The sequence below is a fragment of the Erpetoichthys calabaricus genome, chromosome 14 (assembly GCF_900747795.2).
Source record: "Erpetoichthys calabaricus chromosome 14, fErpCal1.3, whole genome shotgun sequence".
In the NCBI taxonomy this organism is placed as follows: Eukaryota; Metazoa; Chordata; class Cladistia; order Polypteriformes; family Polypteridae; genus Erpetoichthys; species Erpetoichthys calabaricus.
In genome coordinates, this window is record NC_041407.2 from 99,827,994 (window position 1) to 99,851,195 (window position 23,202).

Consider the following 23,202-nt stretch of genomic DNA (forward strand, 5'->3'; position numbering starts at 1 on the left):
TGAACTTCTTCCACTTACAGATGATGGAGACCACTGTGCTCATTGGGACCTTCAAAGCAGCAGAAATGTTTCTGTAACCTTCCCCAGATTTGTGCCTCGAGACAATCCTGACTTGGAGGTCTACAGACAATTCCTTTGACTTCATGCTTGGTTTGTGCTCTGACATGAACTGTCAACTGTGGGACCTTCTATAGACAGGTGTGTGCCTTTCCAAATCAGGTCCAGTCAACTGAATTTACCACAGGTGGACTCCAAGGAAGCTGCAGAAACATCTCAAGGATGATCAGGGGAAACAGGATGCACCTGAGCTCAATTTAGAGCTTCATGGCAAAGGCTGTGAATACTTATGTACATATGCTTTCTCAGTTTTTGTATTTTTAATAAATTTGCAAAAACCTCAAACTTTTTTCATGTTGTCATTATGGGGTGTTGTGTGTAGAATTCTGAGGGAAAAAATGAATTTAATCCATTTTGGAATAAGGCTGTAACATAACAAAATGTGGAAAATGTGACGCGCTGTGAATACTTTCCGGATGCACTGTATTTATTTGTTGATTTTTAATTTGTGTTTAACATAATAAAAAAGGGGCCAAGATTAGCATTACATCACAACTGTGCACATTCAGGTAATTCCAGAACACCAGCTTAGAGGGCCAAATCTCCCCCAGGAAGGTTTCATTGAAGAGTCACCAGGCTATGAGGAAAACTCGACTCCGTTTTGCAGCTCCTTTTTTTTTCCCTTTTTGACTTTCTATTTTGTGTTTTCTTTGAAATCGTTGTTTCATAATGATGAGCGTCATTTTAAAAAGAAATCCTCAAGTTACATCACAGGAAACCTTTCTTTTTTTTTTTTTTTTTCTTTTTCCACAACCCATTCATTTATTGTTCCACTGGTGAGTTGTGTTTTGATGTAAGAAGCTCAGGGAACTTCATGGGTGTGTAAATCGAGCCAGCGTGACATCAGAACATTAAACTGATGGCATTGTTGTATTCCTGTGTCCCCCCAGGAAAGGCGCGAACGAGAACAGCAGGACCTGGAGTTCGCCAAAGAAATGGCCGAAGATGACGACGACAGCTTCCCCTGATTCTACACCCAAGTGGTCTTGCATGACTTTTTTTTTTTTTGTATAATTTTCCTTTTCTGCTCTCCTTCACTTCAAGGGGTTTCAAATCAAATTGCAATGTGTGTGAGGGGGGGACCTCCTGGAGCACAATAGACCGTGCTGTGAAGAAGGAGCCAGGCTTTGATCTGTGGCCTTCCTCACACTGACCCCGGTGTAAAGCAGACAGTCTCTCCTTCCTTACTGGTTACCAGTTCATCTTTCAGCTCACGGCTGTGGGGTGTTGTTGTATTCAAGATGTAAGGACAAAACAAAACTTTTCTATACCTGATCTGAGTGTCTCATGGTGTCTTCTGTTACGTGCCGGGCCGCCGTCATGGTGCATTGGGGGGTTCAGACTGCCACCTGGTGCAGGGAGTGCAGTTTTCACTTCATGACAAATTCAGCTTTAACGGTTTTTGTTTCATATGGATTTGAACGAAAATAAATAACTGATAACCACTCAATGTCAGTGGTGGGTCCAGACGTAATGGGAGTGGTGAAGAGAATATGCGACTTCATTTTAAACTAATCACATGTTTGGGGAAAAAGAATATGAAGGTTAGGTGGATTGGCCATTCTAAATTGGCCCTAGTGTGTGCTTGGTGTGTTTGTGTGTGTCCTGCGGTGGGTTGGCGCCCTGCCCAGGATTGGTTCCTGCCTTGTGCCCTGTGTTGGCTTGGATTGGCTCCAGCAGACCCCCGTGACCCTGTGTTCGGATTCAGCGGGTTGGAAAATGGATGGACAGACAGATGGACCACCGACAGCCCCACTGCAGTAGCTTGTGGCCCGTGAAGGAGGTGCCAGAGACACCATCTGGCCAGCTGTGATGAGAAGGTCCCAGTTCGAGTCATGCAGCCTGGCTGTTGTCCATGGGTGACTCTCCAGGCACTCAGGTTTTCATCCCACACCTCAAGGACATGCAAGTTAGGTGGACTGCAGATGTGTGACAGGTGGGCACAGCAATGGACTGGTGCCCCCTCCAGCTTTAAATAAACGAGATGTGAAGGGCACCATATCTTAAGTAGACATGCAGAGCAGTGAAGGGCACTATATAATAGTAGGCAAATAGAGCAGTTAAAAGGCACTATATTAGATTGGTGAAAGTTACTATATGATAAAGAGATGTGAGAGGCAGTGCATGATAGACAAGTGAATGGTGCTGTGAAATAGATGGCAAAAGCACTAATGGAGAAAGATGTGAATGGCACTATATAATCGTCAAACATGAAAAGCATTATAGAAGTCAAAAGAGATCTAAAAGGCACTATATAGTAGGTAGACAAAGCTGTGAACTCCTCTGCACAATAGAGAGACATGAAAGACGTTGTTTAATAGGTCAAGAATGATGTGAAAGGCACTATATGACAGAGTCATACAGAGATGTGAAATTCATTATATAAAGGGTCAAAAATGATCTAATTGATAAAGGCACTCTATAAAAGATAGCGTTTTAATGTCCTAAGGGGACTTTTAACTTTTTATAAAAGCTCAAGAATTTTAACGAACAGCACACCAGAAAAAAAGAAAAACTTCCTTGGCTAAAGATAACAGCAGTCTCAGTAAGGCGCTATAAAGGTGTATTGTCATAGGTTCCTGCCTTGTGCCAGAGGTTGCTTGGATAGGTCCTGGTTTAACAAAATGAAAATATGAATTACGCAGGTTTGAGAATGTCACATTATTATTAGATTTAGTTAGTGAATGTGACCTGTGATGGACCAGCACGCCTTCTAGGGTTGGCTCCTGCCTAAGGAGTGTGCTGCTGGGATTGGCACCAAATCCCCCTCCCCTCCCCACTGACCCTGAACTGGGTTAAGCAGGTTTGACAATGTGACCTTCTGTTAAATGGATAGTCCAGTTCATCTGTTCTCGCCCATCAGGGCTGATGGAGCCTTCAGACTACACGCCGTAATTTCTGAGATTTGTCATTTTGATTCATGAAGACTGAGACAACAGAATGTGCTGCAGTTTACTCTGCTGTGACCCTTTAAAGGTGGCTGCCTGTTGTTAATTACAGTCATGCACCTCTTAATGACATGTAGCTGATGGCACCAACGAGTCCTGCTAGTCCACGTAGCTGACCGGCCAGGGCCCAATTGTATTTAGAGAACTATTCAGGAACTTTCAAAACTAAACAAGCGAAAATGTAATGTGTGTGTGGTGGGTCAGCAGCACGAGTGTGGAGAGGCCTGGATGAAGATCAGCACCTCCAAGTCTTGAGGTCATAGTGGTTCTCTCTCTCAAAAATGAGTGGAATGCTCTCTCCACATGTGGGGGAACTACAGCTGAAAGTAGAGGAGTTCGGGTTTTTCAGGATCTCATTCACAAGTGGTGGAAAAAGGGAACACGTGGACTGGGGCAGATGTTCTTCAGGTCCTGTGCTGGTCGATGCAGGTGAAGTGGGAGCTGTGTCTAGAGACTTAGACCTCGGTTTACCAGTCGACCTCCACCCATGTCATGACCTGCAGTCATGAGTGGTGGGTAATGACTGAAAGAACACGAGTGCGGGTACAAGCGGCAGAAATGAAGTTTGTTCACAGGGTGGCTGGGCTGACACTTCGTGACTGGCTGAGAAGATCAGCGAATTGAAAGAACATCGGAGCCGCAAGTCGAGGTGGTGTGGGCTCATTAGAAGGATGCCTCCCAGGTGGCTCCCAATAGAGGTGCTCTAGGCATGTCCCGCTAGGTGAAGACCCTGCGGCAGACCCAGGACACACAGCTGGGATTATAGCTCTTGGCTGGCTTGGGAGTGCCTGGGAATTTCCAAGGAGCAGCTGGAATCTGTAGCTGGGGACAAAGAAATCTGGGCTGGCCTGCTTAGTCAGCTGTCACTGCCACACTCACCTGGAAAAGCGAATATATATATAAACAATATTGTAGTGTTTTACCTATAATAATAATAATTCATTACATTTATATAGCACTTTTCTAGGTACTCAAAGCGCTATCCACACAGGGAGGAACCGGGAAGCAAACCCACAATCTTCCACAGTCTCCTTACTGCAAAGCAGCAGCACTACCACTGCGCCACCTGTGAGGACAATGTAATATAATGATTTATATACAGTAGTTCCTTGCAGACGTATCATATACAGTATGTACTTATATGTTACATAGTGCACTATCAATCATATAGTGCCTTATCTGCCTATGTTTAATACAGTGTCTTAAATATTTCCTTTCATATCTATCTTTTATATATTATCTGTGTTACATGGTGCTTTACATGGTCCCCTTCCTGTCTGTCTAATATGGTATCTTGTATACTTTCATATGTATACATATTTTAAATAATTATCTATTGATTATATAATATCTTTGATATCTATGATATAGCGCCTTTCATATCTGTATCATTTCATTTTACTGTATATAGTGCCCTCTCTATCTATCTTTAGGGAAGGACTTCAAAGTGGTACAGAGCTACAAGTACCTGGGGGTTCACATAAACAACTGGACTGGTCTGACAATACAGTGGCACTAGACAAGAAGGCCCGGAGAAGACTGGACTTCCTGAGGATACTCGGAATTGGATGCCATCATTACAAATTCACTCCGTCCCCTGCAGGAGTCGCTCTCTTTGAACACTTCTACCCACGGGCTCTTACCACCTCAGGAGTGTCTTTGGGGGTCTTTTCTGCTAACTGCTATCAGGCAACTCAGTGCTTCCACCTGATGTCTCAGACTAAATGCTGATACTCTTTAAGTTAATTTTACAGTTTCTGCAGAATATACATTAATTATTTATTGATTGTATTATTTCACCTATGAGTCTGTATCCTTGTTTTTAAATGTTTTCTGCTGCTGTATACATCAAAATTTCCCCTTAAAGTTATTCTAACCTAATGTAATCTAATGATATACTGCCTTTCACATCTATGTATCTATTATAAAGTGCTTTTCACATCTATCATAATATGTTTACTGTATATAGTGCCCTACTATTTATTATATAGTGCCTTTCACATCTGTCTATCAATTAATCATTTGGTGCATTTCATAACTATTTAGGCTTTCTCAGAAAAACAAAATCTTTGCATAAAGTATTGTGCCTTCGTAAAACTATAATGACGTTGACCACATTTCTTGTCATTTATTCTAAATTCAGTTTGCTTTTATGCAGTGCACTTTCTATTAATGGACTTGAACATTCTTATATAAAATAAAAGAATAAAGTGCAAAGTAACATTTAATAAAATGCAAGACATCCAGTAAGAGGGACAGAAAGCTGTCCTAATCTACCCATCTGTTTGGGGAATGTGCTTGTTCTCTCACCAGTTCATTTGTGCCCAGTCAAGATGGCAGCTGTACATAGAAATGACAATTGGCAGCTGCCAGCGATGGTCACACCCTGCACATCACCATACAAATATGTGTGTCTGTGTTTTATATATATATAATTCAATTCAGGGTTTAATTATGTCATCAATAATATTTCCATAGTAATTAGATTAATAATAAATGATGATTACATATATTGTACCTACAAACAAATCTTTACTGTCATAACACTGGCACAGCAGGCAGGATTCCTCTGACCCCAGCTGAGCCTCCTGGTTTTGTACCCTCTGAATGAATTAAAAAAACAAACAAACCTGAACCCGAGGAGAACGTGCCAAACCCCAGACAGACAGTGACTGAGCTCTTAATTGGGTCTCCACCCAGAGGTGTGAAGCTGCCATGCTAACCGCCGGGTCACGCTGTGCCTGTGAACCTGACGAGAGGAGCTGATGTGAGCCGCTGTGTGTGATGATCCTGTCAACAGCAGGCCCACACTGTGCTCATTACTTAACAAACTCGTTGATCTCGTGGTCTCTCCTACACAATCTCTCTCACGAATATGATTCAGTGACCCTTAACTGGCTCTCTGGCTTGAATATCCACCTTGTGTGGGGTGAGGTCTGCAAATTGATAAAATTCTGTTTTTTTTACCTTAATGCTGTCTATTTGGTAGATTTTCTGGAATGTTTACGATTGCAGCAATGCCGGAGGATGCCACTGCTGTCTCCACTTCATCTTTTAGACGGAACAGCTGATGCTCTTTTCCACAGTATTGTAGTGGTGGCACAGTGGAGAGCTCCAGGACTTGGGTTTGAATCCTTTGTGCAGCTTGCATGTTCTCTCTGTGTGCATGTGGGATTTCATCCCACACACCAATAACCTATGACTTAGTTTGAATGGAGACCCCAAACTGGCTCAGTGTGAGTCTGTCTGAGGTTGAGTAGAACTTTCTGGCAACTGCAGCGACGCTCAACTGGATAAATGGTTTGGGAAATCGAGGAATGGACAGTGAAGTCATAGCAACCTCAGTGACAGCAAACTCTACTGGACTGTGACACTCCAGCAGGCCTGACACTGGGAATTTGCTGGCACGATGAGTTAGAACTGGAGGAAAAAAATATGTTCTTGACGGAAAAGGCTAAAAAAAACATCTGATATGTCTGCCAAAAACCTAAGAACATCCAGATGGTCAGAATTAGTGAACTTCCAATTGAATTTAACAAAAATGAATCTCTCTCTTATATAGTGCACTTCATATCTATCTATCTATTATATAGTGTCATTCACTCTATCTATCCTGCCTACTATACTAAGATTAAAATCTATCTATTGTACAGTGCCTTTCATATCTATCTATCATATAGTACCTTACTATCTATCTACAGTGCATCCAGAAAGTATTCACAGCGCATCACTTTTTCCACATTTTGTTATGTTACAGCCTTATACCAAAATTGATTAAATTCATTTTTTTCCTCAGAATTCTGCACACAACACCCCATAATGACAATGTGAAAAAAGTTTACTTGAGGTTTTTGCAAATTTATTAAAAATAAACAAACTGAGAAATCCCATGTCCATAAGTATTCACAGCCTTTGCTCAATACTTTGTCGATGCCCCTTTGGCAGCAATTACAGCCTCAAGTCTTTTTGAATATGATGCCACAGGCTTGGCACACCTATCCTTGGCCAGTGTCGCCCATTCCTCTTTGCAGCACCTCTCGAGCTCCATCAGGTTGGATGGGAAGCGTCGGTGCACAGCCATTTTAAGATCTCTCCAGAGATGTTCAATCAGATTCAAGTCTGGGCTCTAGCTGGGCCACTCAAGGACATTCACAGAGTTGTCCTGAAGCCACTCCTTTGATATCTTGGCTGTGTGCTTAGGGTCGTTGTCCTGCTGAAAGATGAACCGTCGCCCCAGTCTGAGGTCAAGAGCGCTCTGGAGCAGGTTTTCATCCAGGATGTCTCTGTATATTGCTGCAGTCATCTTTCCCTTTATCCTGACTAGTCTCCCAGTCCCTGCCGCTGAAAAACATCCCCACAGCATGATGCTGCCACCACCATGCTTCACTGTAGTGATGGTATTGGCCTGGTGATGAGCGGTGACTGGTTTCCTCCAAACGTGACGCCTGGCATTCACACCAAAGAGTTCAATCTTTGTCTCATCAGACCAGAGAATTTTCTTTCTCATGGTCTGAGAGTCCTTCAGGTGCCTTTTGGCAAACTCCAGGCGGGCTGCCATGTGCCTTTTACTAAGGAGTGGCTTCTGTCTGGCCACTCTACCATACAGGCCTGATTGGTGGATTGCTGCAGAGATGGTTGTCCTTCTGGAAGGTTCTCCTCTCTCCACAGAGGACTTTTGGAGCTCTGATAGAGTGACCATCGGGTTCTTGGTCACCTCCCTGACTAAGGCCCTTCTCCCCCGATCGCTCAGTTTAGATGGCCGGCCAGCTCTAGGAAGAGTCCTGGTGGTTTTGAACTTCTTCCACTTACGGATGATGGAGGCCACTGTGCTCATTGGGACCTTCAAAGCAGCAGAAATGTTTCTGTAACCTTCCCCAGATTTGTGCCTCGAAACAATCCTGTCTCGGAGGTCTACAGACAATTCCTTTGACTTCATGCTTGGTTTGTGCTCTGACATGAACTGTCAACTGTGTGACCTTCTATAGACAGGTGTGTGCCTTTCCAAATCAGGTCCAGTCAACTGAATTTACCACAAGGTGGACTCCAATTAAGCTGCAGAAACATCTCAAGGATGATCAGGGGAAACAGGATGCACCTGAGCTCAATTTTGAGCTTCACGGCAAAGGCTGTGAATACTTATGTACATGTGCTTTCTCCATTTTTTTTATTTTTAATAAATTTGCAAAAATCTCAAGTAAACTTTTTTTCACGTTGTCATTATGGGGTGTTGTGTGTAGAATTCTGAGGGAAAAAATTAATTTAATCCATTTTGGAATAAGGCTGTAACAGAACAAAATGTGGAAAAAGTGATGTGCTGTGAATACTTTCCGGATGCACTGTATAGTGTCATTCACTCTATCTATCCTGCCTACTATACTAAGATTAAAATCTATCTATTATACAGTGCCTTTCATATCTATCTATAATATAGTGCCTTTCTATCTATCTATCTATCTATCTATCTATCTATCTATCTATCTATCTATCTATCTATCTATCTATCTATCTACCCATATAGTGTCTTTCCCTGTAAATAGCACCTTTCATATCGATTATACATCTTTTCTATGTATCAGATGTATATCTGCTGACCACTGTACCAGCCTGCCACCTGAATGCCCTTTTCTGAGTGTATGTTCAGTTGCACACATTCCTTCCTCTTTACAATAAGCTAGTAATGACCAGGTTTCATCAAACAAAATATGACATTTAAAGACTTTCAACAGAGGGTCACCAATGGTTATATATTGTATGTGACCACATTTGGAAGTCGGCATATAACAGAACATGCTCAGATCTGTAAGTGAGGCATGTTGGCTCATGTCAATCCCAGCAACATCAGAAACAAACCCTGATTGAGTTGCCATTCCAATCCTGGACCCACTTTACCCAACACACCCATCACTGGGGATGTGGGAGTACCTGCGGAAAAAAAATGTAAAAAGCACCCAGACACAGGGAGAACTGCAAATGCCAACCAGGGTGGAACCACAGCACCACCAAGCTTAGAGGACCAACACTTGAGTCATTTCTAATAAAGGCATAGACAAGCCTCTTATTAATGATTGGGGCCAGAATGAAAATTAGCAGTGGGTGCTTCAGCCCTTGAGGGTCCCAGTCAGACCCCTCTAAGCATTAAAAAAGAAAAGCCTAACCACATTGCTGAGTCCTACTGCTGTCCTCCTCTGGTGTTTGTGAATCTGTTCTGGAGAGGAGATGCCTTCGTGCACCCTGCCCTGATCTCGTGCCCGCTGGTGTGGCTCTGTCAAAAGGAAAAGCAGTCATCATAGTTCCTGTCTGTAGGAAAGGAAAATGAAACACCCAACCACCAGGGTACTGCCATCAAAGTTCCTGTTTCGGAATGTGTTTTTTCTTTTTTTGTCTTTTTTATGAATGAAGAAATCCTATATGACAAACACTCTCAAAAATCTTACACCCTCACCCCAGGATATCTAATAAGAAAATGACAGTGTGTGCCGTTATGCAAAGCTGGTGTTGAAATGCAAGAACAAATTGAGAAGAGCCCTCAAAAAACCCGCCACGAAGTGTGTCGAAAAGTGTTGTGACAAATTAAAACTCTGGAATGTTGGATCATGGTGTGACATCATACACAGTCACTCATCCGGCTGACGCTACTCTGCCGCTGATTCTGCTTCCCTTGGCTCGGCTTCTCCAGGATTGCTTAATGAATCGACCACTTTTGGATTACTGACAGCCCCTTTCAAGGTGCGTGCGATCGGATGGCGACATGGAGAATTAGCATCTCCTGCGGAATCCTTGTCCCCAGGGAATGTGCTCGTTTTACAATTTGTGCCAGGTATGGACATTCACACAGCTGTTTTGAGTTTGCATGTGCACTACTTTCTTCTTCTTGAAATAACTGAAAGTTTCTCTCTTTTCAATATGTCCTCATTTTACATTGGGCCATTAGCCATCAGAACACACGTCTAGTAACCTTCTGGGAGAAGTTTAACTCAATACAGGTGGGTTGGCATTCAAAAGCCCACACCCAGGCACCATTAGGATATTAAATCAAATAATTTTCCTTTTTCTTTTCATATATTCTGATTTATCATGGCATCAACATCCTGCATTCAGTACTTGGCTGTGTGGAGTTTGCATGTTCTCCCCATGTCTGTGTAGATTTTTCTTTTCACATCTCCAAAGTTAAACTGGCCCTGCATGTATGTCGACGTATGTATGAGGGTGCTATTCGAAGGACTGGCTCCCTTCCAGAGCTGTTTCCTGTCTTGCACCGAGTGCTGCTGGGATAGGCTCCACCACCTAGTGTCCTTGGACTGGATTAGGTGGGTTTGGAAATATGTCATCTAAGTATAGATGTGTGTATGCATGTATGTATGTATGTATGGACATGTGTATTTATGTACATATAGATGTGTGTATGGATGTATTTACTTATGCATGTAGGTTTAGGTGAATGAATGCATGTATGTACAATATGGACACATGCATTTATGTACTTGTGTATGCATGCATGCATGTATATATAGTATGTACGTATGTACTTGTGTATTTATGAATGTATAGGCATGTGTATATATGTATGGGTTTATGGATGTCTGTATTGATGAATTTACTTATGTATGTATGTATATATATATATATATATATATATATATATATATATATATATATATATATATATATATATACTGTATATATATATATATATATATATATATATATATATATATATATATATATATATATAAAGCACACTGTAACAAGCTTCCAGTCTTGCATGTATGTTATCATCCAGTTGACGCTCAGAACGTTTACTGAAGCTCCATCTGTTGGCTGATTATGAAGTTGACATGTAACTATCTCTATATATATATAAAATCCAACGTCCGTCTGTCCGCTTTTCATGAGAGAACTACTTAATGGATTTAGATCAGGTTTTTTTCTATAATTTGCTTGAACATCCATCCATCCATCCATTTTCCAACCCGCTGAATCCGAACACAGGGTCACGGGGGTCTGCTGGAGCCAATCCCAGCCAACACAGGGCACAAGGCAGGAAACAATCCTGGACAGGGTGCCAACCCACCACAGGACACACACAAACACACCCACACACCAAGCACACACTAGGGCCAATTTAGAATCGCCAATCCACCTAACCTGCATGTCTTTGGACTGTGGGAGGAAACCGGAGCGCCCGGAGGAAACCCACACAGACACGGGGAGAACATGCAAACTCCACACAGGGAGGACCTGGGAAGCGAACCCAGGTCCCCAGGTCTCCGAACTGCGAGGCAGCAGCGCTACCCACTGCACCACCGTGCCGCCCTTGCTTGAACATTCTGGTTGATTTTGCGATTTCTCTCACTGCGCTAAGTATCATAGTTCACTTGCGGCACTAATTTATTCGAGCTAATCCGAGAGAGAAGCTGCGGGCTGAGGGAAAGGGGAAGTGTGACGTCAGGAGTAGGGAACCAGGCAGGGCCCTCCTCACTCACACATCAGCCTCCGTTCAAGTCTGTCGATTACTGTGTTTTGGAGTGTAACTTGCCTCTGCTTAGCTAGCGATACCTGTTTGTTTATTGATTTTTAAAGTTTGTCCTATTTTACTACAACCGGGGGCACAGCCATGGGATACAGCTAGTATATATATATATATATATATATATATATATATGTGTGTGTGTGTGTGTGTGTGTGTGTGTGTGTAAACGTGCATGTATTTATACTTATGTATCTATCAGTGTATGGTCATGTAGATGTATGTATGTACTTGTATATGTTTGAATAGATGACTGCTTGTGTGTATGTATGTGTGTATGGACATGTGTACGTATGCATGTGGAGCCTATCCCTGCAGCAACAGGAACAAGGCAGGAGCCAAACCTGGCAGGGCACTACTCCATCACAGGACACACACCAGGGTCAGTTCAGAGGAGTCAGCTAACCTAAAATTTGAGAGGAAAACCTAAGCAGACATGGAAGAATATGGAAACCCAACACAGATGATGGGCAGATGTGGGATCTTAACCATAAGTACTGGAACTGTGAGGCAATACACGTCACAGCTGTGTTCCCCTTCTGTTTTTTTTTTAAATTTTTTATAGTGCCTTTAGAGATGGAACTGTTTAAGCTGTGAACAGAACATGAGGAAGCACACTAAATGCTGCAAATTAAATGTCTTTTGTGTATATTAGTCACTATCAGCGAACAGAGAGTTGTGATTTCCTGAGCTGTGACAACATACTATACCAGAATATTCTGCTGGGACAGAAACACTGCAGAAGGCTAGAAATGCAACCAGTAAAACAATTTATTCTATCTAGCACTTTTCAAACTGGACACTTTACTCGATCTGGGAAGAGAACTTATGAAGAGATTGCTGACTCTGATACATTAACTGTCTAAGGGTGGTGCCTGACTTGAACTCAGTGCTACTTGAATAGGCTTTATAACCTTGAATTGGTACTGGAGGGCACACAGACTTTTCATGATGGACACTTCAACCAGTTGTGTAGAACCAAGTCTGGCCTGGGAATCAACAAACATGTCTAGTAGAGATTGCTGACAGCTACATGAAATGAGATGGGCTGGCACCTTGTCTATGGTTGGGTCCTGCCTTGCAGCTCGTTCTGCCAAGAAAGGCTCCATGCCACACCATGATGAAGTGGGTCTGAGCATGCTGCTACATCTAATATCCCTCAAACTGCCATATACCTGGATAAGTGGGTTAGGAAGAAGGATGGATGGAAGGATGGGCTAATCTCAAGAAGAAGAAGTCAGAAATTTAAAAAGAGAGTGGAGTCTGAAATGAAGTAAAGGAGAAACAGGACTATGAAAAATCTGAAGACACACACCTCCAAACACACTCACACTTCATGTCAGCTGCTTTGATTTTAATATCTTCACTTTTTTTTCAGTTTTTTTTTTTCTCCAACTGTTGTAATCATGGAGGTGAATGAGCAACAAGGGAAGTAAATGACTGAGCAAAATGGAGCTCCTTCAGTAAAGGGACAAATGCAAAACCCACAAGGATAAAATATGCCCGATTTTAAAGAAACAAAAGTTCAAGGCAGATGACTGTGCTCCAGGATGAACCAGAGGTTGCTGAGGGTGACCAGTGCCAAATCAGATGATCGTAGTGCGGCTTACACAAACCCCGCCTTCGATTTTTCCCCAGTTACATCACTTTTTTGTTGTTGGCTCTATAAAAGTGGCCATGAGCAGCTCTGATCGATTTACACTGATAGGACTTTCTGCCCTAAAGTCTATCCCCGGCATTATCTTCTACGCCAGCGTGACGCCACATGCACATCAGGATGGACCCCGCCTACTGTAAGTGCTGTGCTTTTACTGCGCAAACTTCTTATCATTTTATGCCTTTTTTTTCAGGCTCCTCATATTTCACACAAACAAAGCTGTTTATAATGTGAGCAAATAAAGCCTGCCGCTCAGACTCTTAAATTGTTCTTTGGAATGGGACGCATTAAATGGCTGAAAAGTTGACAGCAGTAGCTTTGACTTGTAATGGGAGAAGGAGGGGCATGCTCACTGTCTTTTAAGGGCCATGCATACAGTAGCAGCTTTACTTGGCACTTAGGTGCCAGTGGTGCACATTCACATTCTATACACTTAACCTTCATTCTGAGGAGCGGCAAAAGGCAAAAATCTCTCACCTAGCCAGCTGTCGACATTCTAATCGTGCAGGTCTGCTTGCTAATTTGCTTAACTTCTGCTCACCCCTCCAGGCATTATTCTTTGCACATGGTTCACTATTTGGACAAGAATGCAGGCACAGGCAGCAGCTCTTCCAGAATTTTCTGGTGAAGTGAGCTCATCTGCGGAGCACCCAGAATTTCAGAAATTTTTGATAAACAGCCGGAGGTTAACGGACAAGATCCAGAAAGAGATCAAAGTCATCCAAAGGAGTTTGGTAAGTACCAGGAGCCGCTGGCTTCTTTATATTCTATATGGCATGAATGAAAACCCATTAGCAAAATGTGCTGCTGCAGAAAAATAAATATGTATAAGCACGCAATGTATCAACAGATGCCTCAAGGTTCATTTATAGTGCTGAGTATATGAGCCAGTTAAAGTGCAGTGACAGAGAGTACAGCAAGGACATAAAACTGGGACACAAGAGGTCATCTTCAACTCAGTTGGTGTCTGCTCTGCCAGCCTGGGTGCCAACTCAGGAGAGGCTTGTTACAGGATGGGCACTAGAGAGGGTCAGTTAGAATGAATGGAGTGAACAAACACAGTATACCATAAAGTGGATATATTTAAAGACACATACACAGAGAACAGACACACACACATTATATATATATATATATATATATATATATATATATATATATATATATATATATATATATATTATATATATATATATATATATATATATTTATATATATATATATATATATATTTATATATATATATATTTATATATATATATATATATATATATATATATATATATATATATATATATATATATATATTATATATTTATATATATACATACACACACACACACACACATACATACATTGGATTGGATTGGATTTACTTTGTCATTCAAACCATACAACAAGGAGTGCACAGCTGAATGAAATTATGTTTCTCCAGGCTAAATGTACGAACACAAACATAAAGACAACAGACAGATATAATAGCATAAACAGACAGAATATGTGTATAGTCAAATAGACACATTAGTGAATACTTGTAAAGTGTTAAAGTGATAAAAAAAACATTAACATAATGCACAGACAGAACAGCAGTTTAGGAGATGTGAGATTCTGAATATATGTGATCAGTCTGTGTGTGTGTGTTTAGGAATTTAACAGTCCCAGTAGGTCAGCATGTTGTGTGTTGTTTGTGGGAGCTGAGTAGTCTGATAGCCCTTGGGAAGAAACTCCCCCTTGACTCTGGCAGTCTTGCAGCGCATACTGTGGTAGTGTTTGCCAGAGGACAAAAATTTGAACAGTCCATGGGCTGGGTATGTGGGGTCTCTGACTATCTTAGTAGCTCTCCTAAGGCAATGTGACAAGTACAGATCTTGTATAGATGGGGGGGGGGGGGCGGTTCTGATGATTTCTTCTGCAGTCTTCACCACTCTCTGGAGGGACGTCTGATCTGAAACAGTGCAGCAGCTATACGAGATTGTGAGGCTGCTGGTCACGATGCTCTCTATAGTGTCTCTGTAGGACAAGAGGGAGGAGGGTTTACTCTCCTCATCTGTTGCAGAAAGTGAAGGCACTGCTGTGCTTCTTTGACAAGGGAGGTGGAGTTTGTATTCCATGTCATGCCATCCATGACGTGCACCCCCTGGAACCTGGTGCTTCTTTCTGAATCCACAGTGATGCCATGGATTATAAGTGGAGTATGTGCCTTGTGTTTTCTCCCGAAGTCTACAATGATCTCCGTTTTGTTGACATTCAGTGACAGGTTGTCACACCAGACAATGAGTTGCTTCACTTCCTTTCTGTAGGCTGAGTCATCATTGATGCTGATGAGGCCCACTACCGTTGTGTTGTCTGCGAATTTGATAATATGATCCTAGTCATGCATTGCATGACAGTTGTGAGTCATCAAAGTGAAGAACAGAGAGCTCAGAACACAGCCCTGGGAGACCCCAGTGTGATGGTGATGGTCTCAGAGATGTTTTTTCCAACACATACTGCATGGGGTCTGTCTGTGAGGAAGTCCAATATCCAGTTGCATAATAGGGTGTTGATGCCTAGTGGGTCAAGCTTACTTATCAAGTGCTGGGGGTTAAATGTATTAAAAGCAGAGCTAAAGTCAATAAAGCGCAGCTGCACATAACTGTTCTTATTTGACAAATGGGCCATAGTCAGATGCAGTGCTGCATCAGCGATGGAGCAGTTAGAGTGGTACACAAACTAAAATGGATCAAACGTTGCAGGGAGTTTGGATATTATATGGTCCTTGACCAGACTTTCAAAACACTTCATCATGATAGGGCTGAGAGCTATAGGGTGATAAGTCATTGAGTGTTGATGCTGGTGACTGCTTTGGCACTGGTATGATAGTAGTGGCCTTGAAGCACAGAGGTATGATGGCTTGCCTCAGGGAGGCATTTTAATTAATTAATTTAATTAATTCATCATTCAGGTTGGGTGCACCGTTCATTGTTGTTGTATTGTTCTTTTCTTCAAACCAGCTGAAGTAGGTGTTAAGTACTGAGGAAATCAATATTGTCATTACAGAGTGGTACTGTATGCCTTGCCGCAGGCGCTTGGGATCTTTTGAATCAGTGAAGTAACCCTAGATTTTCTGTCCATAAGCACGCTTTGCTGCTCTCATGTCCTGATTCAGGTTGGCTTGTGCAGATCTGAGTGCATTTTTGTCTCCAGACTTGAAGGCAGCATTTTGTGCTTTCAAAATTGCATACATACATATATATATACTTTATGGTACATGAAGTGCTATACACTTGCAACCTACAAATTAGCAGTGGAGTAAGCAGGTGTAGAAAATAGATAAAGTAATAAATGAATACATTAAAGTTCTGGCAGATAGATAGATAGATAGATAGATAGATAGATAGATAGATAGATAGATAGATAGATAGATAGATAGATAGATAGATGAAAGGGACTGTATAATAGATTGTTAGATGTGGAAGATTTTGTATGATAAATAGATAGATAGATAGATAGATAGATAGATAGATAGATAGATAGATAGATAGATAGATAGATAGATAGATAGATAGATAGATAGATAGATAGATAGATAGAAAGTACTTTATTTTTAGTTTACTTCATTTGTCCCAAGAGGAAAATTTTGTTTTTTTACAAAGGAGCCCCAGTAGCGTATCGTGACTTTTTATACAGTGCATGTTTTCTGATTATGTTTCGGCCTTAAATTTTGTATTTATATTGCATTTATTTTAATCATGTTTGTCAGTCCTTCAGTCATTTTTCAATCCATGTGGTCCAATGCGCAGCCCACTCACACAGGGTATACCGACTTTTCTCCTGGGTGCTCCTTATTTCTGCTTGTATCCCACTCTAAACTGGCCAGTGATTGAGTTTTTGTGCCTGCCTTGTGCTCAGTGCTGCTGTACTTGCCTTTAATACACATGTAATCCTGTAGAGGAAAAAGTGGTTTCAAAACTGTGGAAGGACAGATAAATGTATGAATACAGTAATATCTCTATAAAGTATTTTGTATTATTAACTCAAATCTGTAATTTTATATTAGCCACCTAGTAGGCCTGTCATGTCTCCAGGGCTGTTGTAAAGCTCATAAAATCACCAGCTGTACAATGCACCAAACCGCAGATATTGACAAAATTGCTGTGTACATTTGCCAACTTTAACACAAGCTTTAAATTTTAGGTTGTGCTCGTCATTCAGTTTGGCGTTTTGACTTGTTCCTAACCACAGCAACATAATTACAAGACACTTTTTCATTAGAATCGCTTTCCTTTTCAGTGCGCTGCATTTTGCCACTAATTAATAACATTAATATTAATGTTAATATACACAGACAATGCACCTGATACACCCAACATTAAAAGGTTGTCAAACTGAAAGACACACAATTAATTAAAAATGTCTTTCTTAAAGTTTAATAATAATAATTTTTAATAAATTAATATACTTACTTGCCTCTGCTCCTGGATTTTTTCTTACAGCTTGAACCTGTAAATATAATAAAAAGCATAATATTGCCATTGTTATATATGTGTGTATATATATATATATATATATACACTGTACATATATGCATATATATATACAGTATATATGTGAACATGCACACATATATAAGTATACATGCATATACAGTATATACATATAAATATATATATAAATATACATGAACATATATTTTCTTATTGCTCAATTCACTATTATAGTTTAGAAGAGTTTGGAGCAGCTTAAGCTGTTAAGTTGCCCTGCCCTGCACCCTCACACCCGTCATATCCAGAAATCTTTTCCTCTGAACACTTCACTAAAGTGTTGACTCACAGCAGTGATTTTTTTTTAAATACTCATGTGAAAAATTATATTTTAAACAGTCATATAAGCAAGAGTCATGGGGGTCTGCAGTTCTGCCAGATTCATGCAAAGCTCACTGAAAAGACAAAATTTCCTCCAAGCTGGAGAACCTCCTTTTGAAAATCCTATCAACAATCACATCTTAGTGTGCAGATTTGCACCCCTAAAGCGGCAGGGCCAAGGCTGTGTTCCTAAGTGAATTATACCAAACAGACACGACCCACACAACTCGTTTCTCATGCAATACCACTGGAGCCTCCCCGCCTTGCAAGAGTGTGGACCTCCGCTGCTCTGCTCCTTTGAGGAGGTTGTTGCCTTACATTATATGTCAGTGATAACACCTGGTTACAGTACTATGGTTAGGTTTAGGATTGGGGGAAGGGTATCTGACTCAAGTCAAGTAAACCAGGTGACAAAACCTGCAATCCAATTGGCTGTCCAGTGGAGCTACTGAATCCCAAAGCTGAGGAAATCCGCAGCTGGACCCATCTCCCACCTCGTCCCTTTACATCTTACTTTACGCTCCTTGTTTGGCTCTTCTCTAATAGGTCAATGTTGTCAAGTGGTTAGGGTACTGAATTGTAAAGTTCAAGGTTGCAGGTTAATTCCTTAACAAAGTGATCTTGCATGAGTGAGTCACATTGCATGCAGTCACAATATGGAAATAACTGCCCTGCAATATACTTGAAAAAAGTGTTCAAGTGTTATATAAATTTCAAGTCCCCACCACTGATGGCAAGTGCCCCTGAATGAGATACTCAAAACGCCACTGTATGGAAGCATCTGTTGTGCAATTTTCTACAGACTAGCTAATACGGTGTCATTTCAGCGCCGACTTTGCCTGCTTACACTCAAGCAGAGCTCAAGAGACTATGTAATTGAAAAGCTTATGATCTAAAACTGTTAGGAAACGTATGAGGCTTTGAATTGTTCGATGTTATAAAATGAATCAATAAAATAAAAATATGCAGCAAACAGTACACCCGCAATCTACTGGTGACTGTAAAAACTACCAAACGTAAATAACTCGAGCACAAAGAGGGGTTGTGACAGGACAAATTTAACAGGGGGGAGTGGATTTTAACAGGAAGGTCGATGCCTGATTACAGTACAAACAATGCCCTTATTATTTTTGGTTCATGACAAATATGCCTAAGAGTGCAAAATCAACAGATTTAAGTAATCAACGTTTGCTTTCATTTGCTTTGTTAATATTTGTTTATGAACATTTGGTACATTGTATATGTATACAACTGTTAAAATAATATAACTATTATTATAACAATTCTTTTGTGTATTTGAGGAGGTTGTTGCATTCTGTGAAATGCTAAATTTTCTCTTGGAACAAACAAAGTAGTATCTATTTATCTATCTTTTATATAGTGCCTTTCACATCTATCTATTATAGAGCACACTTCATATCTATCTAGTATATAGCACATTTGGTATCTACCTATCTATATATTATATAGTGCACTTCATATCTATTTTCCTATCTATCTAACCGACTACCATATAGTGCCTTTCCCATCATTTAGCTACATTATATACCATCTTTCTGGTCCAGGTCTCTATCTATAATATAGCACACTTCATACCAATCTATCTACAATATATAGAGACTTTCACATCTATCCATCTAACTGTCTATCAGCAGATCTCACATCTTCATATATGAGGACAAGGCCACACATTGGGTGCCATCAATTGTGTTACTATGTTCACATGGCAGTTCTCTCAGTGTAATGTAGAAAAAGATAACATAGCATAAAATACTATGACCTGTTTTGTCTATTTCAAGGTGTTGCAGAGCTGATTATGGTGGGACTAGGCACAAAGTAAGAATCAGCCCTGACAGTCCTTCACAGATCCCAATCACATGGGGCCATTTTAGTTCTAGTAGTAGCAGAAGCATCACCAATTAACTTAACCTCCTTTGAGATGTGGGAGGAAAACCCATACAGAATGGATAAAAAGCACAAACTCGACACAGACAAAACAGACGCAGGTTTCATACTTAGGATTCTGGATACATGAGGAAGTAGCATTAACTACTGTGCCATCATATAGAAGCAGATAACAATCATGTTTTTGACTATCAGATTACTTTGAGTCCATTATTGCAAGGCAAAACTTGTCCTGAACGAGTGCAAGACCTGGTCATCCCTCTGGGTTTCAAATTTAAGTGTGGCACCAGCTACAATGATCCCTCACACAACCAATGTGGATGTACAGCATGGGGTGTTCATACTGGTGGTATGGGTGTCATTGTCTATGTGGTTTGCAATCCGAATTTGACCTTTGTCTTTAAATGCCACCACAGAGTCTGCTATTACTATAAAATAGAAAGTGCCATCTCCAAAAATAGGCTATGACATGCTAGGCCTGTGTGACTGGCTCAGAATACAAACCAATGGAAAAAAAGAAATCTGGTGGTACGTCCAGCAGCAACTGGTCTAACTGATCTTTTCTGCTCTATACAGGTTCACAGCCAATATGAAGAGGAGAAGTTGGCATTCATGGAAGTCAGACTGCAGATCCCTAAGGTGCACTTAAAAGAGTGCATGTCTCGAGCTTTCCACTTGGTGAGTTTTCCACTTCAGTATGACCTCCACTGGCTTCTGCTTTACCATCTCAGACTAATGTTTGGCACTGATAGTGACATGGCAGATCTAGACAGAGAGCTGCCCCACAGTTATAGTGATAAGTAATTAAAGACATCTGCATGGTAGCACAGTGGGAATGCTGCTGGCTCACAACAAGGAGACCAAGGTTTACATCTCCGGTGCTCACTTTGTGGAGTTTGCATCTTCTCCCTGTGTCTGCATGGGTTTCCTTCCAAAGACATGCATGCTACGTGATTTGGTGCTGCTGAATTAGCGCCTTATGTGTGTGGGTTCACCGTATCCAGGGCTTGTTCCTAATGATTGCTAAGATGGGCTCCAGCTGTACTGTGTCCTGAATTTCTTTTAAATAAAAACTCTGAAACCATTGTAAAAAAGATCAGACATTGTATGATAGACACACAGTAGAGGACATAGAGTCACTCAGTGTATTTAAACATCTGACTGAGAAGGAAGCTGTTAGTCCACCCAAGCAGTAAAATAAGTCTGTGTTTTATATGCTGTCTTTGACTGAGACTGCATCCTTTAGACAATTTGGTATACAAGATGCTGCATTCATGAAAAATGCCAGTCAATGCATTGTGACGAGGCAGTGTGACATCTAGTGGCTGAACCATTAGACGTTTTAGAGCAAGGTTACCTGATCACTCCACACCAGTGATGCCCTGTGTGATCCTGGGAGAGGTGCATCCATCTTCTGCAATGGTGTAACTAGAATTTAATGGGCCCTAGTGCAAAGAAAATAAATAAATAAATACATTAGGCCTCCATATGCAAAATTAAATTCAATCAAAAAAAACAACCATCTTCAATGAGATGTGTCTAACATATAAGAAAGGTCAATGGTCATACTTAAGTTCTATGGAGTTGTGAGAATAGGAACACCACTACCCTTTTTTGTTCCGATGTCAAGTAGACAAGCATGTTAGCAAGAAAGCCTTGAAGTCACTGTGGGCTCCCAAGGTTGTAACTCCCTCACCATCAGCCCCTCCTGCCAGTGCTCAGTAACGCAAATTTAAAGCTCCTGAGGATGCCATTCTCCATTGACTGCCCACTTCTATGGGTTTATCTGAGCTTTTTGAAATGCTCCAAAATGTATTTGCACCACACATCTGTTTCTTTCACCTGCTTTTCTATTACTCATTTCAATTAATAAACACACAGATTTGTTTAAACAGGCAGCAAACAAACACAGGGTACAAGGCTGGAACAAACCCTACATTGCAGGGCGAACACACACCAAACACACACTAGGGCCAATTTAGCAACATCAGTCCACCTAACCTGCATGTCTTTGGACTTGGGAGGAAACCCAGATATGGAAACCCCACACAGGGAGGATCTGGGACATGAACCCTGGCACCAAGGCGACAACATGTCCCCAGCTTCAATATGCAGAAATGCCTTTATTCATGTATGAAATGTCTTTACTCTCTCAGGAAACCTGTCTGGAAAGGGCAAAGGCTGGCCTGCAGATGTTCCTGGACCACCTCCCTATAGTGCAGAAGCAGTCACCAGAAACCCAGGAGGTAGAAACTTTGAAAGCAGACCTCAGGGACCTTCTCAATGCCTTTAGCCAGCAGGTAAGAAGAGAAGACCCTGGGATGGACTGTGTTGGCACCCTCATCCACCTGTCCCACTGTCCCCTGCTAACCTGAATGTCTATTTGCTTTCTGCAGGTGACCATCCACTCCCTACCTCAGATTGAATATCCTCATCAGCCAGTACCCACGTTTTCCAATCAGTTTGATGAACAGATTGGCACTCACATCATCCTCAATTACATGACCCGCTTTATGAATGACATGTACCGCAGTCTACGGAGCCTCATAAGGAGCTAATGGGATTGTGCCAGACTGGAATTTTAGAGACATATGTTTCTTCATACTGTGTATGGCTCATAATTTATTTATGATTCATAATTTATTTGTTGCACCAGCACTGAATTTAAATGCACAGCTATATTTATATTTCTATTTATTTTAATATTCATAGGAAAAACAATGCAAGTTAGATGTGAATATTTGTTAAGATGTTTCTCTGAATCTCTGCTGTCTGCTGAGTGATATTACTCATGTCACAGTTATCGGACGTGTTGTAAATGGAACTATTTATACCCATGAGAGAGAAAGCATGTAAATTAATTATGGCATTAGGCATCATGGGTGGCATGGTGATACAGTACTTAAGGCCTACTGCACCACACCTCCAAGTGCTGCCCAGGTCCCAGAATAGAGCTGGCCCATTCACCATCTGTGCAGCGTTTGAACATTCTCCCTGTGTCCCTGTGGGTTTTTGACCCATGCAAATTAGGTGAGTGAGTGATTTGAAATTGTTCTGATGTGAATGAGTGTGCCCTGACTTATTCAAGTTCCGTTCTTGCCTTGAACCTGATGCTGCTGCTGGGGTCATCTCCAGCTTTGTGTGACCTTGTTCTGTATAAGCATATCCAGAACATGGGCCTGGATATAACACTGCCATCTTCCT

At 41.2% G+C, this 23,202-nt stretch overlaps 3 protein-coding genes across 3 annotated transcripts in view; all 3 read left to right on the top strand.

Annotated features, from left to right (window-relative positions):
* Nucleotides 1–1,392, top strand: part of psmd3 (proteasome 26S subunit, non-ATPase 3) — a 34,926-nt gene extending 33,534 nt beyond the window's left edge. Inside the window, exon 12 of the mRNA XM_028818824.2 lies at nt 1,008–1,392. Within this exon, the coding sequence (XP_028674657.1) occupies nt 1,008–1,085 (78 nt within the window). The 3' untranslated portion in view covers nt 1,086–1,392. The remainder of the gene's footprint in view (nt 1–1,007) is intronic.
* Nucleotides 1–23,202, top strand: part of nkiras2 (NFKB inhibitor interacting Ras-like 2) — a 292,782-nt gene that overhangs the window by 33,483 nt on the left and 236,097 nt on the right. The window lies entirely within an intron of this gene.
* On the top strand, nt 13,272–23,120 carry LOC114664684 (myelomonocytic growth factor-like). Its single transcript, XM_028818889.2, has 5 exons — nt 13,272–13,385; nt 13,799–13,983; nt 20,575–20,676; nt 22,155–22,298; nt 22,395–23,120. The coding sequence occupies exons 1-5, from the start codon at nt 13,358–13,360 to the stop codon at nt 22,554–22,556; spliced, it is 621 nt and encodes a 206-aa protein (XP_028674722.1). The 5' UTR covers nt 13,272–13,357; the 3' UTR covers nt 22,557–23,120.